This window comes from Apteryx mantelli, chromosome 1 (assembly GCF_036417845.1).
Source record: "Apteryx mantelli isolate bAptMan1 chromosome 1, bAptMan1.hap1, whole genome shotgun sequence".
NCBI lineage: Eukaryota > Metazoa > Chordata > Aves > Apterygiformes > Apterygidae > Apteryx > Apteryx mantelli.
The window spans coordinates 61471408-61489430 of record NC_089978.1 but is presented as its reverse complement, the minus strand read 5'-3'; the positions used below and the strand labels follow the sequence as shown (position 1 = coordinate 61489430).

At 37.7% G+C, this 18023-nt stretch overlaps 1 protein-coding gene across 1 annotated transcript in view; it reads left to right on the top strand.

Annotated features, from left to right (window-relative positions):
- The window catches only part of NALCN (sodium leak channel, non-selective), a 253524-nt gene that overhangs the window by 212161 nt on the left and 23340 nt on the right, over positions 1-18023 (top strand). The window contains exons 19-30 of the mRNA XM_067289696.1: positions 4290-4391; positions 4826-4895; positions 6178-6269; positions 6435-6557; positions 8870-8926; positions 9304-9424; positions 9526-9657; positions 11506-11673; positions 13382-13486; positions 14174-14280; positions 16246-16366; positions 16452-16550. Coding sequence (XP_067145797.1) covers positions 4290-4391; positions 4826-4895; positions 6178-6269; positions 6435-6557; positions 8870-8926; positions 9304-9424; positions 9526-9657; positions 11506-11673; positions 13382-13486; positions 14174-14280; positions 16246-16366; positions 16452-16550 — 1297 coding nt within the window. The remainder of the gene's footprint in view (positions 1-4289; positions 4392-4825; positions 4896-6177; positions 6270-6434; positions 6558-8869; positions 8927-9303; positions 9425-9525; positions 9658-11505; positions 11674-13381; positions 13487-14173; positions 14281-16245; positions 16367-16451; positions 16551-18023) is intronic.

Sequence of the window (18023 nt, the reverse complement as noted above, 5' to 3'; positions counted from 1 at the left end):
TCCTTTAGAAACATGTGGAAGGACACAAGAGGAATACTGGAAAAGAAAACACATGAATTATCCAAGTTGCATTTATAATCCATTTTATTTTTCCAGTCAAATTCAGATTGTTATAATAATACTATATTTTTCTCAAAGGATAGTAGTGTAGTTGTGGTGGTAATATGCATTTAGCCTGCTATCTAAACAGTGCCATATTGAATGAAATTTATAAAAAGAGAGACAGAAACACTGGAAACCACCTGGTAGGTGAATTCACCATGAATCTTAGGTTATCCCATTTAACCATGATAAAAGTTAGGTGGAAGTATGATTTGGGCATAGGCAGGCTTATTAAGGATAGAGATTCATAATGTAAACCATGCTGAATGAAGCTGATAATATTTTGTGAACTGAGTGTTTTACTGAAATGTACCAGGCCTCTAAGACTTCAGTGTGAGCAACTTTGGGGGAGAACAAGAACAAATGTGTACAACAGACAATGGTATTAACAGATACTACAGAACAGTTAAACATTCACTTATTTAAATAAAAAAGAAATGCATCAAATCAATGTTATGTAAGAAGATATAACCAACACTTCTTGCTGGAAGGATGTCTCCCTGAAAAAAATCCAAGTGTGAGCCATAGGCATATGCTGTGCAAGAGACCTCAGAGACTTCAGAATATTAATGAAAGGTACGGTATTTTGAGGTATTGATCAAAGCGTTTAAAATTTTGCATTAGCTCAAAATATGTTACTTGAACACTGTCTTTGTTACTTATTTTTCAGGGATTCCAAAGCATGAATAATTTGCAGGGCTTCAGAGGTTTGGACTTCATAATTATTCACAGGTAACATGTTCTATGTAATATCCCAATATTATATGGTCCTGTAGGGTCTTGCCCTGCATCTGACTTTTCAATAGCCTGCCAGGTGAAATTTTCTCTTTCAGAATATTTTATTCCATTCGTGCTTTTCATGGCAAATTTAGATCACATGGTTTGCAGCTGCCTGGACTGTGTTCAGAGTACTGCAAGGTAAGTACAAAGTGGAAAGGCTTGACGTATTTCCTGTTGTTTTGTCTCCTGTTTCCTAACTTCCTCATTCCTCCACAAGTGAACATGAAGCTATCTATGTCTAGTAGAGGTGGTATACAAAGGTGGGAAGGACAGCTTTAGCAAAAAAAAAAAGGTATTTTTGCCAGCATTTTTCAAACAAATGTCAAAAGCTTCTGACAGCTACAAGCAGATAAAGATGTATCAAAACATTCTTTCTGAACTCCAATTAGTAACCCACATAGGACTAGATTTTTAACACTGTGGGACAATGATGGTCCCAGGCATGGGAATCAGCTCCAGACTACCACACCTGCCTGTGAGCTAAGTATTAAAGCTGTCATTGTAGTCAGTAGAGATCTAGTTAATGCAGACACTGGAGCCCAGTGAGATCTTTAGCTGACTGCTTTATCTTTAGATGTCTACTTTATGATATAACCTGAATAGCTTCCAAACACCATTAATTGAATTGACCAAGTGCTCAATTAAGTTGCTGGTGTAAGGGCATCTAGTAATATATGATAAGCCTGAGGATGTCCAAGACATCCTTTTGGGGATGGGAAATATGACAGAAACTTATGAGGAATGCATAAGCTTCTGGAACAGCAGCTGGAGACAAGGCAAAACACCTCCTGGCATGGCAAGTAGCAATGGCCACCTCTCTATAATTCAATTTTGTTGAATGCTGGATCTCCACTGACTATGAGGGAAGCATAGACAGCTAACTCACATATAGGCACTGAGAATAAGCACATAAGTGTAGGTATCTGTAATAAGGAGATAAATCCTATTGTAGATGTTAAGATAGACAACTCTGGAATTTTGAAATCTCTTGGCACACGCTGTCCTTTTCGAAAGTCCTAAAAGGTCTGCAACTCTAGGTGCCTAAATAGCTGAAAAATATCCTGTTCCTGACATGAAAGGAAAGCAGAATGTGGCTTTTATTAGGAAAATTAAGGCATTAATTCCCATAGAGTGGAGGATGCCAGGAGACAGAAGCTATCAAAAGTAACCATGGTCTTTTCACAATGTCATCTTTGTCTGTGAAAATACAGAAAGTTTCTTTGCACTTACTTGCTAACAATTTCTGATCTCTGTGCTGTAAAACTGGCATTTCACTGCTTCTCTGTTAACTTCAGTAGGAGCTGCAGGGCTTCCAGAGTTTTTGAAAATTAGGTAATGTGTATGAGTGGTAAATATGGATTGAGGCATATAAATTAAGGCAGATGTCATAGAAAATCCTAACAGTCTTTCCACAGGACTTTCCCTTTATGCATATCTGTTCTTTATAGTGTATGATTAAGTTGTTTTATTATACTGTTATAATCAAATAAGCCATCTTGTTCATCAAGTCAGGTAAAGAATTTATTGTCTGGGCAGTTAATGTTCTTTTATTATGCACACTAAGAGTTTATGTTTTCCACTCACAAAGTAGCTTGGTATTCAAGTAAGCTGTGTACAAGCTCATGAGAAGGTTATGTGGAAATCACTTGTTGATGTAAGGAAAATCATTAATAACATAATATTATTTTTAAGATAAGGAAATCTAGCTCTGAAAAGCAGAGCACAGTAATTCATATTTAGAGGAAATAAATTAAGTTATCCCCTTCGTCACAGCAAGAAGCCTCTATAAGAAAGAAGTCAGACACCAGAATTTTCCATTGTCCCTGCAATGGTAAACTGGACCATCATTTTAATGGAGTTAGGTAGGCTCTGTTTTTAGGAAATAAAATTTATCTGTTTTTTTATATGGAAATTGCATAGGTATTCAAATGATACTGTTACTGTCTTCTGAGAGTATTACATCATATCATCCTGCATAACATAATGCTTAAAATCCGTTGGTTTTAGAATGTTCATGATTTGGCTAAGATAAGCTGTATTTTAGTACAAGACATACAGTGATTTTCTTAAATAGGAAAATGCCTCAATTTCCATCTAATGTAATCTAATGCCCTCTGTAATGAGTGTAGCACAATGTATTTTTCTAGCTTGCTAGAATAATTGGCAGTGATGACACTGAAAAACATTCTAAGCTTCTCATTTTCATTCCAGATCTCACTTTGGATCCACACTCCTATCATTTGTATGTTTAAATCCAAAAGATGGAGAAATAGCAGAGAAGAGGGAAAAAGACCATCAGGTTAAACAATACTGAGGAAAGAACATGCCTGGGGACCCATGCTGTCAAGGATAGCATTTATCCAAACTTCACAGTGGACTGGTCAATAGAGTGGTCGCTCCAATAGCATGTAGCTTTTTTCATGTTTTCAAAAAAAAATGGAGATTCAATTCATTAAAAAGTATGAAATATTACCAGCTGGGTCTTGTGAGAGTTTCTCTGAATAATTGCACCAAACAAAAAGAGCAATGAGCCATGCATTGTGTGGACTTAAATTTGTAGCATTCCTGGCAAGCCAGAATGCTTTTCCAAATTTGAAATTCCATTCCTCTACCATCAGAGTAGTTATGCCAGCTGTATTTTAATGGAAATCTATCTTTGTCTCAAGCAAAACCATTTTACTGTAGCCAGCAAAAGGAGAATATGCATGCTCCATTCAGTTAGACCACACTTACTAACCTACCATCCAAATGAAGTCAGTTCTGGCAAAATTTTGGACAATATGTGTTTGCCAAAATTCAGCAAAAGCAAAATGAAACAAATAAACAAAGAAATATAAAAACCCCACACAACAAAATGCTGCAAGTCAATGCATTCCCATGGAGCAGACGTTTCATATTGCAGGATAACAACAGTGTGCAGCATTTCATTTCAAACAATACCTGGTCCTGGTTATATAGAAGAAAATTCCATGATGTGTTGTTAGTCTCAAGTGTGTTCATAAATATTTTGCGTAAGTACAGCCCTGGAAGGGGACTACCCTAAAATGACACTCTACCTCCCCTCTTTATTCCTGAGAAGCTCGTGTTACTGATTGCATTGCTTGGCCTTCTTCACACTTGGTGAATGAAGTCCTGAGGGAACATAGATTCTACAGCAAACTAAGAAAAACTTCACGGATGGGCTGCCTTCCTAACACATGGAGGAGGGTCATCAAGTGATGCAGCAGAGAGGGAGCTATTGCCCTGGAAATATGATGGTTTTATGGAAAGAGTGTGCTGTTTTATTTTTACTGTCTTACTGTGCACTTGCATTCCCAGAAAGCCAAGCTGACTTGTTTGAATTCGCTACCTCAAAAGTATCATTTATACTGAAAATTGTATTTTATCATCATCATATTTCTTTGTAGGGCCTGCACTAGACAACGCATGCTGAGTGGATCCTTTGAGGGACAGCCTGCAAAAGAAAGGTCAATACTTAGTGTCCAGCATCATATACGACAAGAACGCAGGTAAACACAGACAGGAAGGATGGTTTAAAAATATTCTTAAAATAAAGGCCATAAAAAGAACTAAATGTGCACAATACCTAACTTGTGTAAAACTGAAACTACTTGTACAAAGAGGCGAATTGTACATTCTTCATTGTAATTGTAATGAAATTCATTGTACTGTATAAATGGAAAAAATGCCTTTTTATTTCAAATGTCATTTCCTTCACTGACTACAAAGCTATCAATTTAAAGATCAGAAGGAAAGAAATTGGCTTATGTTATACCAGATTGAAAACAATTGAAGAACATATAAGCTTCTGATGTAAGTGAGAGAAAAATGATAAGAATTTGAGATATTGTATGACTGGAGAGCAGTGCTTTATAATGGCCCTTCTATAAAGGTCAAAATTTCATCTTAAGATGTATCATTAAATTGATTATGATTGTTTCAGGTCACTAAGACATGGTTCCAACAGCCAGAGAATCAGTAGAGGAAAATCTCTTGAAACATTGACTCAAGACGTAAGTCCTCATAGATATGATGGTTTCAATTTGGGGATGTAAGAAGTAGGAATATGTACTACATAATCATGCTCGTGTAAGACCAATGTCTATCTGTGATCTTGTGTACAATTTGTCATTTGAAATCTTGAAAGGAAATCAGAAAACAAATGCAGAAATTGCATTAGAATTATCGTCAAAATAATTGACATGGTTATTTCACTGATAAGCTCACTGGTTTTGAAACACTTGCTGAGATAGATTCACTGAAACTGTAGACACTACATGAGGAACGCTAAATTGCTACCCAGGACATCTTAAAAAGCCTCACTCTAGAATTACACAAATAACTCAGGCTGGCAGAACAGTACTTCAAAATTCCTGATGAAAGTTTAACAATATTTATCAGACACCAGAACTGTCAAACAAAAGGACAAAGACTAAAAAAAGAAGAAGAAGCACAAATTTCCCATGCTATAGTTTCATGCAGTGGAGTGCATTTTCACTTCTGCAAATTCATAATGATATCTTATGGATCTCTGTGCCCATGTCAAAGAAAATTCAAGGGGAGTTTTTAGTCTCTTCATTTCCAAAGCACCATAGTACATGTGCTTCATACTTAAAAACAACTGTATAAGAAGTAATTAATGAATTACTCTGCATGATGGTAGAAAGAAACTGTAGATAACTGATATTTTAAGCAGATTGTGGCTTTGCTTATGTCCAATAGTAGGGGTAACACACAACCAGAAGTGAGCCAAAGAAGCAGTTAACTCTGAGTAGTAAAATTTATTGTACCCTCCACTGGATGAGCTCAGGGACCCATCTTCGCTCATTCTCCACCCTTTCTGTGTTTGTGCAGTCCCTAGACGTATGTTCCACACAACTTGCTGCCCTCCTGTATTTTGCATAGCAGTACACGCAGCAAGTTCAAGGAACTTAAAGTGTCTAAAGCCTTTTCTTTCCCAGTTACTGCCCTTAGTAATGTTGATGGTGTTCACTCCAGTTTGCAGATCCCAGCTGAGCTTACAGGACTTTGCAGTTATAGTAAAAAGTTGCATTGGATGGCACTTCACACAGGAAATTAAAACTGAAATTAGCCTTGCTGAAAATTAACAGCCTTGCGCTGTAGATAGAAAATACTGTGCAGTATGCTTGAGTGAGTTGATGCGTAGTGCATTTCGAAGGGAAGATTTTTCATTTGTATATTTCTGTGTAAAATACCATATCTTGCTTTCATCTGAAACATTAAAACAAAAAACTAGCCACGGATCTCATTTTAAAGGAATCATTTTGCTTCTAGCACTCCAACACAGTGAGATACAGAAATGCACAGAGAGAAGACAGTGAGATAAAGATGATCCAAGAAAAAAAAGAACAAGCTGAAATGAAAAGGTATTTAAAAATCAGAAGTCTGAGTGTACACTTTTCTGTATCAAATAGTCTCTCTATGAAGGAAAAAGAATTGAGAGTTATGATGAAAAAAGAAAGAAATGTAGGGGATATTTTTGGAAGGGATAATGCATATCATTTAATAATTTACATCCTGTCTTTTACAAGGAAAGTCCAAGAGGAGGAACTGCGAGAGAATCATCCATATTTTGATAAACCGCTTTTCATAGTTGGTCGTGAGCACAGATTCAGAAATTTTTGTCGAGTGGTGGTACGAGCTCGCTTTAACGCGTAAGTTTATTTCATATGAACCGTTTGTTCAGCCAAGTGTTGTCTTCCATATTCTCGGAAATCTAGTCCTCGCTTTTATTTTGGAAGGGAAACTATGCATGTTGCAGTCACAAAAACAGCTGGCAGTCAGTTGCCTATGGTATAATCTTGGTGCTGGAGGAAAGGAAACAATAAAATGCTATATAAGGCCATAGTCATTTGAGCAGTCTGTGATGCTGAGATGGGACAAGACTGTGAAGAAATGGCAGACACCAGTTAAGAAGAAAGGAGTAACGTTTTCTGCCACCATTTTTAGACCTTGGGAAGTCAGCTTGCAGCTCATTCCTCAGCTTAAGGCAGGGAGTCTTTCTAGGCCAGCCATGGCTCACAGGAAGAGTAGGAAAAGGTGAAGAGAAATGAATCCTACTTCTGCTCATCTGAAGACTCCTTAGCCCATAATTAGATGCCCAGAATGGAACAGGGAAGGATTCAGCTGTGGAAGACAAAAGCAGTTCAGCAGAGACCAGCTGAAAAGCAGAAAGACTCAGCAGCTAAACTGCAGATGTACCCATGTGTGGCAGATACAGACCTATCTACAAGCAACCTGATATAAAATGACCTAATTGCTCTTCTTCTAATCCTCTGTCTATGGCTGGCACCCTAATTTTGGAGGTTAATGCTTGTCGTCTTGCAAACATACAGTGTAAGACAGAAGATTGCTCAAGGGTATGAACTTGGCACTTGGAAGACCTGCTTTCAGCACCTGCTTTACTATTGATTTCCTCTGTACCCTTCAACAAATTACTTCTAGGTAGGGCAACAGGAAGGCTAGATATTCAGTTTTACAATGTCTGTAATTAGGTGTTCTTCCACCTGTGTAGAAGCACAGCCTTGAGTTCGGTGCCTAGGTTTTCTCTGTAACTGTTACTTGATTGCAGTCCACTGGCCCATGAAGGAGCTGCAAATTAAAAAAGCAAAACAAAGCACACAAACATTCATTTCCAACCACTTGCTAGATATATTTCAGTTCCTACTGGAGTAATGGAGTGCCAAAGGGTTACAGGATATTTTTATTATCAATATTTTAATAAGAACAAATCTGTGATTTTGTTAAACAGTCATTTTTTTGTTTATTTGAATCCTAACTACTTTATTCATTGCCCCCACCCAGCTTGCCAAATAAAATATTCTAGAGATCTTTTCGTAGTGATAGGATATGGGTTTTTTCTGGTAAAAAAGGTTGAGGAATGCTGCTCTAAACAATGTGGGGAAGAGTTATGAGCTTAAGAACACGCAAAAGGCAGTGGGTTCAGTGGGCAAGCATCAAAACTATTTTACATACTGAAGGGTATAACTGGCTAACGTTGGGCTGAGGAAGATGTGAGTTGTGCACCTTGTATGCACCTTGCATGCACTTTGCATTCTTGTAATTCATAAACATGAAATCTCTTCCAGTGGTTATGCCTCAGTCAGGCCAGTTTTCCACATTAAACACACTGAAAAAGTGATTGCAATTTCACATCCTGATGGCTAGAGCCCTCACATGGGCTATAGGAGATCTCAGTGCAGATCCTTCCTCTGCATGATGTGCTGCGAGGATGTGAAAGATATGTAAAAAGTGCCCTTAACCACTGGGGCAGGGAAGGATTCTCAGGTGACACTCTTGTAGCCTCTCCTGCTGAAGCCATTCTGCTTGGTATAAAAAACCTAAATAATTACTGGAGCAGGAACTTAACTAGTGTCACCTACATATATTCTTATTAATTACAGAGTGGTTCTCACCCTCTGTGGCCTAATAGACGTTTGGATATTGTAGGTGAAGCAAGGCAGCTTCATAGGAGACACAGGTGGGGAGAATCTGGAAATATTCATCAACGAATGAACAAACAATAAAAGAAATAGGCCTTGTGGAAGGATTTTTATATCAGTTAAGGATAGGTTTTGAGATAGAAGGAGCTCTTCGGGAGCATTTTGGAGTATAAAATTCAGTCGCAAGGTCATCTTCCCGCCTCCCCTGGCTCTGGCCAAAAGCAAAATGGAAAATTAAATCCTCGCATTAAATTCTCCTTACAAAAGCATGAGTCAAAAAAACATTTAAAGAATCATTAGAGGAATCACAGGTATGCCATAACTGAAGTGGTACTAGCTGTATTGATAATATGACTAACACTGCATAAATTAAGTGAAACTCACACACACATTTAAAATTAAGCCAAGATAAAATTTATCCTTGATTTTGGATGTGAGTTACTTTGAGGTGATGGATGCATAGTATAATTATAACGGTGTCTAAAATAGAATTTAAATGACTGAATCTTTTTTTCTTTTCATAGCTCTAAAACAGATCCTGTTACTGGAGCTGTGAAGAATACCAAATACCATCAGCTTTAGTAAGCACTGCAAAAGTAACTTCACTGGGTCATAAAAGCCTACAGTATAAGTGTGTGAGCACACACATGCATGTATGTGTATATATGTGTATGCACATGTGTATTTCTTTTTTTTCCCCCCCAAAAAAATCTTTCTTTCCATGGAGTTGTATGGGAAGGGGGATGAATAGGGAGAGGATTTTTTGTCAGACTTTTCTTCTTTATTTGCTTGTAACTTCCCTAGTTCTGGTACATATTTCTGACATAGTGAAATCTTTGACATCCCTCAGCTTAATTTATTTTTCATAGGAAAGTGCTTAACTGTGGTGTAGACGCAGTACATATGTCATAGTACTTTGGGCACTTCTGTAATGGTTACCCTTGTGTATTTTTCACAGTGATTTGCTGGGTTTGGTTACTTACCTGGACTGGGTCATGATCATTGTAACTATATGCTCCTGCATTTCCATGATGTTCGAATCCCCTTTTAGAAGAGTTATGCATGCTCCAACGCTCCAGGTATTGTTAGTAAATTATATTACATTTGATGAAGCACAGCCCCCTTGTTTTTCTGCACTGCCTGTTACTAAATTATGACTGTTCTATGCTTTGATTTTCAGATTGCTGAATATGTTTTTGTAATATTCATGAGCATTGAGCTTAATCTGAAGATTATGGCAGATGGCTTGTTTTTTACACCAACAGCTGTCATTAGGGACTTTGGAGGAGTTATGGACATATTTATATATCTTGTAAGTTTTTTATATTTATGGGAGTTTTCTGTAGCATTCTTAATTTTGATCTCTTTGGATATATAAATGTTTGGGAATGTTAAAAAAAAAATCTGGCTCAGAACCTTGGTCCAAATTCAGTAATGTAATTTGTGTAAAAACACCACTGTTTTCATGTGCAGTCCTGTCAGCTACATGTACAAATGTTTGTTCAGACATCTACAGATACACTGGCATTTGGTAACTGCCTGGCGACTTAGTATAGGCTTTTCATTGTATGGTCCCTTTTAAGTATTTATGTGTTGATCTGTTTTATATATCAGACCTTATTTAATTCCAACACAAGATCCAGATCTTTGCCCTTGCTTCAGCATTTTTATGCAGGATAATCTTTATCTATTTCTTAGTCGTTCATTGCTTCCTTCCCCCCCTCAACAGTTCGCCTGCTTTGCAGAAGATGTTTCAAAAGCCACTACCCTTTAACAGAAGAGGGAATGGAAAGCACATCCTTGTTTTTCCCGGTGTTGCTATAGCACAAAGAAAGCAAAGCAGCATCTTTCTCTATTCCCTATTTCTATTTTCCATACCTGCCAGAAGTATTTCTCAGGAAAAAATGTTCTATTGTCCGGTATTAATTTCTTGCATTTCATTCATATATAAGAGAAAGGCTTCTACTTTCTCTTCACTTATGACAATAAATACCACAGAATGTGTTATAAATAGTGCTCAATATAATACGGTATGAAATATTGTATAGCTGAAGGAATTACTAAATAAAATTGCTTTGATGGATTTAGATGAAATTTTTCAGAGATTAATCCACCAGACAGATGTGCTGCATAAAATTTGTCATGATCAATTTGTATCAAAGATTCCACTGTTACCATAAATAAATATATGCCTACATATATAAAAAAACTCCAACTGTAGCATGCGTAGTCGGGAAGTGCATTAGTTTCTTGAAATCCCTGTGATTCTGTTTTGTTGCTGGTTTTGTTGCTTCTTTGTAGGAAAATGTAGGTGGTATACCTTGGGTGCTAAGTGTGCCCAGGGTCTAAAAAAAAAGTCAGAAGCACTGGTAACTCTTTTTTTGTTTTGTTGGGTTGGCTGTCTTTTACCGCTGTTGTTTTTAACAAATCATATTATGTTTTTAATCATATTGGTGATATCAGCTTGATCCTCCATTTCTGGGCACCTACCTCTTTGTAACACTGTCATCTCTGCCTCCCTATAATAACACCGCCTTTATAAAAACTTCCTGAAAGATTCAGAAGCAATTAGCAGACTTTATAACAAATAACCAACTTGCGTAGATTGTTACAGACTACAAGACATGACTATGCTGTTTGAAAATGCTTTGAAATGCTGAATACTCATGTGATAAAACCACACTGTGACAAAACTACTTGTACCTGGAACAAAGCGGGAAGAAGAACTGCTGAGGACTCCGTTAACAAACTTTCCCAGTGATGATATTTCAGTTTCAGGATAGCATCTTTATTTCACAGGGAGAAAGAGAGATGAAATAGCCTGATCCAGGAATATAGCTCATGTCCCTGCTCCGAATCAGCCAATTTGATTTATTCTGTTAGAACTGTTCCATCCGCTGGAAAGAATAAAATAGATTTTGATTCAAAGGCAAAGACAGAGGCTGAAGCTGATCCCAGCTAGTTAGGACAATCAGCCAAGGCACAGGAAATCCAAGTCCTTTTTCTAAATTAGGCTTTTTTGCCTCAAAGCTAAGATCTTAATCTAGACTTTAATTTTTAAGGAAGAGATGCATTTACTGAGTTTCTGTGCTGTTTGTAGGTCAAGTAAAACACTGTAATCCTAATCTTTCTTTCCCTTTTCCTACTATATCTCTTCAAGGTAAGTTTGATATTCCTGTGCTGGATGCCTCAGAACGTCCCTGCTAAATCTGGAGCTCAGCTCTTAATGGTTCTTCGCTGTCTCCGACCTCTTCGAATTTTTAAACTGGTCCCTCAGATGAGGAAGGTTGTACGAGAGCTCTTTAGTGGCTTTAAGGAAATCTTTTTGGTACGTGTCAGTTATTTTGTTCTTGTTGTTACAAAAAGATGTGGAGGAGCAATAAGTTATCATTTTTCTATAATGCTTATGTTTTCTAATCTGTTCTCCACTATCCTGTGTTTACTTCTCTTTGAAGAACTGTATTGTAGCTACCACTGCAGAGAACCACAGAACAGGTTAACAATTCAGAATATAAATTACTCATTTTCATTTACACTAAGTAAAGCTGCTGTAATAATTATTTTATAAATGGTATTATTTGTTCAGTATATATTTGGTCATAATTACATAGAAGAACTACTGAAAGAAAACATACCCCTTATTCATACTTTTAGCTGGGGAAGGAAGATGAGAAGTAAAATACGGCAGCTCTGCAAGAACAAAAGTAAATCTGGCTTCAGAGATGAAATTCTCAACTTCCTCCAAGTTTTTTGAAGGGCGATCAGAGACAATACAGTTGTTCATCACAGATCTGGATCTCTTTCTTATCTCATTACATGTTGATGATCGTGCAGTAATAGTAATAATAATAGTAATAACCACAGTACGGTCTGTGGTTACTTCTTCAGAACCTAATCTATTGTCACGGGACCCAAGTTTTCCTAAGTGATACATGTCAGCCTAAATAACAGACATTTTGATCCTGTGTTAGGTCAGGTTGTTGTAGAAAAACTAAGCTACAGAATATTTAAAGTCAGTTAGTAAAAGAGCAAGGACAAAAAGTACAAAGCCAATTAGCATTTCATAGATGCTGTATCCTATTAAAGGATTGTTCCCTTCTACTCAGCACTGTTGAGGTCACACCTGGAATGCTGTGTCCAGGTCTGGGCTCTCCAGTACAAGAGAGGCATGAACATACTGCAGCAAGTCCAGCGAAGGGCCACGAAGATGATGAAGGGACTGGAGCATCTGACATATGAGAGACTGAGAGAGCTGGGGCTGTTCAGCCTGGAGAAGGGAAGGCTAAAGGGGGATCTTATCAATGTGTATAAATATCTGATTGGAGGCTGTAAAGAGGACAGGGCCAGAGTCTTCTCAGTGGTGGCCAGTGGCAGGACAAGAGGCAAAGGGCACAAATTGAAACCCATGAAATTCGCTCTGAACATAGGAAACATTTTTTCACTGTGAGGGCATTTGAACACTGCAGCAGGTTGCCCAGAGATGTTGTGGAGGCTCCAAATTTGAAGATACTCGAAACGCGACAGTATGTGGTCCTGGGCAATTTGCTGTAGGTGACCCTACTTTGAGCAGGAGGGTTGGACTAGATGATGTCCAGAGATCTCTTCTCAATGATTCTGTGATTCAGTGATTCTGTGATTTACATCACAATTTGCTTATGCATACCTTTATTGAAGCTATCCTGGAATTAAATATCTAACAATGGCTGGCTCAGATTAATTAGTAAACCCTAATGCAACAAAACAAAAGAAGCATATATTTAAGTACTTGAACACTCTCAGTAAAGTGAATGGAGATTCTTGTGTGGACAAAATTTATCAAGATTGTACACTAAGTGCAAGGAAGCTTTGATCCCTATCTACAATTCTTATATGCTATATTAATATTTATAATAATACTAGAGCTCCTGATTACTTTATCAGAAGTTAAGGCATCTATCATGAAAGCCCTACCTCCAGGTTTATGCAGCCAAAGGCTCTGAACCCCTTTCTCAAGTCTTCAGGAGAAAAGTTTGACAATTCTGACTTCATCTTTACAGGTTTCTATTCTTTTGCTGACATTAATGCTTGTTTTCGCAAGCTTTGGAGTGCAGCTATTTGCTGGAAAACTGGCTAAATGCAATGATCCGCACATCGTCTCAAGGGTAAGAACTGCCTTTTTACTTCAAAATAGTAATATGCTGTACCATTTCTGCCTGCGGGGGAAAGCAAGTGGGGGCAGTCAGTGCTATCATAAAAGAGGTGGAGACCTTGGGCACTTTCTTGTTCGGAAGCAGGATTGCAGAGGAAGAGTTGATTAAGGAGTGAAAGTATGAGGGTGGGGCTGGGTTTGCATGTAATAAAGAAAGGCAAGTCCAGATATTGGGGACTATCTGAAAAAGCTGTCAAATTCATGCCATACTATCTGCAAAGGACTGGACATCATATGGAATTAATCATGGAATATGACACTTCTGCATTCCTAGATCAGTGGATAAAAGACAGGTTAGGCTGCTAGATATCGAAAGCACCAGAAATGATATGTAGGTGGAGTGAAGAAAGTTAGATGTGTTACTGTATTTCCACTGGAAATGCCATCATCACCTGAAAAGCGCAATGGTCTTTAGGAAAGAGGTCAAAGGCTAGACAAAGAATGAATGATGAGCCCTCTTGGTCCTGGAAGGAGCAGGGTTTTTTGAGTCCTTCCCAAGCTGCATTTTTTTTCTGTGGGTAAGAATCCATTGATATTAATCCCAACCTGTAAATAACCCTTTATTTCTGTTTACATTGCTTCTGACTGTCTGTACTAGCATCCTAACCTCTCTAGCGGGTTGTGGTTTGTTTTACTATAGGAAGATTGTCATGGCATCTTCAGAATAAATGTAAGTGTTTCCAAAAATCTAAATTTAAAGCTAAGACCTGGAGAGAAAAAGCCTGGATTTTGGGTGCCACGAGTCTGGTGAGTTGTTGCACTTAGGTTCATCTTTCTTTAGAAACTCAGCTATTAATCTAGAATATGGCTCAAATATCATGGCATTATACAGCTGGGATGAAGGAAACAAAACTGATAAGAAATATAAATTTGATGGATTTTTTTTTTAAGTCAAATGAAAAGTATCCAGTATATTTAATATAAAGCTAGATATATGAAACTTTCCAAGTCTTAACCTGCTGTGCTCTTCATAATGCAGAAAGGAAAAAGAATACCAATAGTTACTGTGTGCAGAAATTTGACGTATGATTATTATTACAGCAGGAGTTATTGGCGTGAACCAAGATTGTGCTTAATATTATTATAGAGACATACTGATAGCCATACTTCACCACCAGAACCTAAGAATAAATAGGGAAAGGTGGGAATAAAAAGAAATGGAAATCAACCTGCCTACAACTATCCAGAAAATTGAAGAGCAAGTCATGCAAAGAACCAACCTTTCCCTTCTATGTCTATGCCCTCAACTATACCAACCACCTACCAGCAATTTTATCAGCTGCTTGCTATTTCACATGTAGGGAATGCCTGTGGTCTATCTGGTGGAATAATGCAGTAAAAATTATTCAAGAGGCAACATTATGTCAATGATTAGTATTCTGATAAAGTCCCTTTAATATTTCCCAACACCTGAACAAGCAAAAAAGCCTCTCTTTAATTGCTTATATTTTAAAGTAGATTGGTTGGCATTTTGCAAAATCAGCTAAACAGCCACAATTATTTTAATTGACTCTGTGTGTGGGTAAAGAATGTATCAGCAGTGGTAGATTCAGAGCCATCCTACACTAATGAAATAATATGCTGTGATTTGAACAGTCAGTGAAACTGTGACATCTGCAGAACTCTTTGTTTCTGTATGCTCCAGACAAATTCATCCTACGAGTAAGCAAATTCAATCCACTTCAGTTTGATCCAGAAATAAGCAAAAACTGTCTAAGTCAGCAAAATTGTAAACTTTGGGGAATGTTTGGTTATTGCAGAAAAATGTATTACCGCAAGGACGTTCATACCACATGTTGGCCGTGCTGGCCAGATTTTCAGGAGCTTAATGCCAGTATAAGGGCCACATTTTTAAACAGCTGAGAGATCTCTTTTTCACTGAACTGTTGGATTTTCAGAAGCATCCAACACTCAACTTCTCTTCTGGAATCCAACTATTTGCGTTTGTAAGTTCCTGAATAGTAACTGGGTTCCTTGGAGTATCTGTCTCAGACTGTAGAGGCAGGACAATGTGCTAACCTAGCCCAAAGAGGGTACTTTTAATGTTCAGCTGGAAGCATCCTTTTTGAATTTGAACGGGTACAAAAGCCCAGAGGATCTGATTTCAGAAAGCCAAGAAGATGTGAGTTTTCTCTCAGTAAATTTTGCTTTGGGCCATCGGTCCTGGTGAGAATAAAATAAGGAATAACATTTTCTGAACCATCTTACTGACTTAGAAATCTGGATCATTTATGTGGTTTTGAGATCTCTCCTACATTTATTTCAGAATCTGATCAATGCCATCAAATCCATTTTTTTCATGAATGCTGTATTTAGCTAATTTTATTGGCAAAGCACTCTAAGATACAGCAATGTGTTATAAGCTTCATTACAGTGATTCAGATTATGAATAACATAAAACATATATAGGAATCAAGAGAAATTATGCTGTACATGTTTCTTGCTGTTGCTATTGCTTTCTTATTTGTTGAAACAGAACTTTGAATGATGTATTTCAGAGGCACCAACACTGCAAGACAGCTATTTAAATCTCAGTTAGGCTCTGAAGAATAAAGGTAACAAATAGAAAAAGCAGCCTCGTTCCTGGATTTACTCTGATGTAATTGTATTTTAGAGTTGTATACATTAGACATTGAAGGAGCTGCAATTAGATACCTCAGATGTAAGTACCAAGTAAAGAATATGGACACCTATCTGTGTTTTGTGTTTCAGGGCAAATCCTCGGAATTTTAATTTTGACAATGTGGGGAATGCTATGCTGGCACTATTCGAAGTTCTTTCATTAAAAGGCTGGGTGGAAGTCAGAGATGTTATTATTCATCGTGTTGGGCCGGTAAGAAAGCTCATTGGACTCTTTGAATTCTACAACACATACTTTGATTTGTTTTAATGATTAATCGTATTTTTCATCTATTCAGATCCATGGAATCTATATTCATGTTTTCGTGTTCCTGGGCTGCATGATTGGACTGACCCTTTTTGTTGGAGTTGTCATCGCAAATTTCAATGAAAACAAGGTACTGAATGAGGTGGTTTATCGTGTATAGAACTGGCTTTGTAATAAACCTCAAATGTGATATTATACTATCTACACTACCTCTTAAGACTGCTTTTAAGACTAACTTACCTTTCTTCCACCATACTGCAAGCCACATTTGCTGCACAGTGCAAACGTGGGATTACAGCAATCTATCACATACTCTTTCAGAACTGTCCGAGTTAATTTATGATGCAGCCGTGTTGACAGATGCGGGTTGAACCTGAAGCACAATGTATTTACAGATGCACCAGAGTATGCTGTTCTAGTCTGATGTTCGCATACATGCAGTGGAAGGAAAAAGGATGTGTTACTGCTTGTACGTGTTACAACTAAGAGGTCTCACTAGAGCCCTGCATTTACAGTATTTCAGATCCAAAGTAAAGCATCATGGCAGATGACAGAGTACCTTGTAAATTTAATTGTCCGTCATTCAAACAAAAAAGTGGCTAGCATTCTAGGAAGGAACTGCAGTTTACACGGGCTTTGTGGATTACCCTGAAAAGAAGAAAACCCTGGACCCTAAGTGACTTCTTACAGAGCAGCTCATGTCTACACTGCTTGGAAATAGCATCCACAGTGCACAGCACTTGATTTGATTTTTTTTTTTTTTCAAGTTTCCTGTGGTGCCTCTGTGGCTCCAAAACATAACTATTGATTTTTATGATCTTTCAGTTCAAAATTCCCCAAAATAATGAGAGGTCTGTGCTGCAGCTAGCCAGATTGATATTTTTATCACTCATGACACTGGAGGGAAATGATGATTGTGTGCTCTGGGGTTTGGGGATGCAAGACATCCCAGTAGGCCAATGCTGGAGCCAAACCAGGTGCTGACCATGGCCCTACTGTGCACAGCAGACTCTGCAGCAGACACTGCTGACAAGTGTGCCCTTCAAGCGAGCCACGTGGCTCATTCGAGAAGGGAGCTGAGCAGTAAATTACCATGTGTCCAGGGTGGGCAAGGAAGGCATCATGCGCTGGAGTCAAGAAGGAAATGAGCCAAATAAATAGCCTAAAGTCTGTACTGTTGAGAATGTGTTTTTATGTTTGCATGATTCCAGTTTATTTTTGTGAGATAAGTGCAGTCATTCTTGGTAAAATACATAGCATGTATATATTTTTCAGCAAGGCTTGAAAAAAATTAAGCCATTTTATTTAAATTATAGTTCATTAAAATATGATTATTTAAAATCTTAAAATTCTTTCATTAATGATTTTGTTGTATATGTATGATACATTTAGTTATATATGTTTCTGTCAGGTACATAACTGTTCATGAGACCCTATTGAGATATTAGCTGAGTATTTCTATCTTACAGATGGCTTCTTCATTGCCCTTTAACACTTTCTACATGAGTAAATCTCCTCAGAAACCCCTTCATAGACATGAGCGTAGGCAAGAAGAAATGTCACACTGCAGAGTTCACTCTTAAATAGCTTTTCATCACAGTTG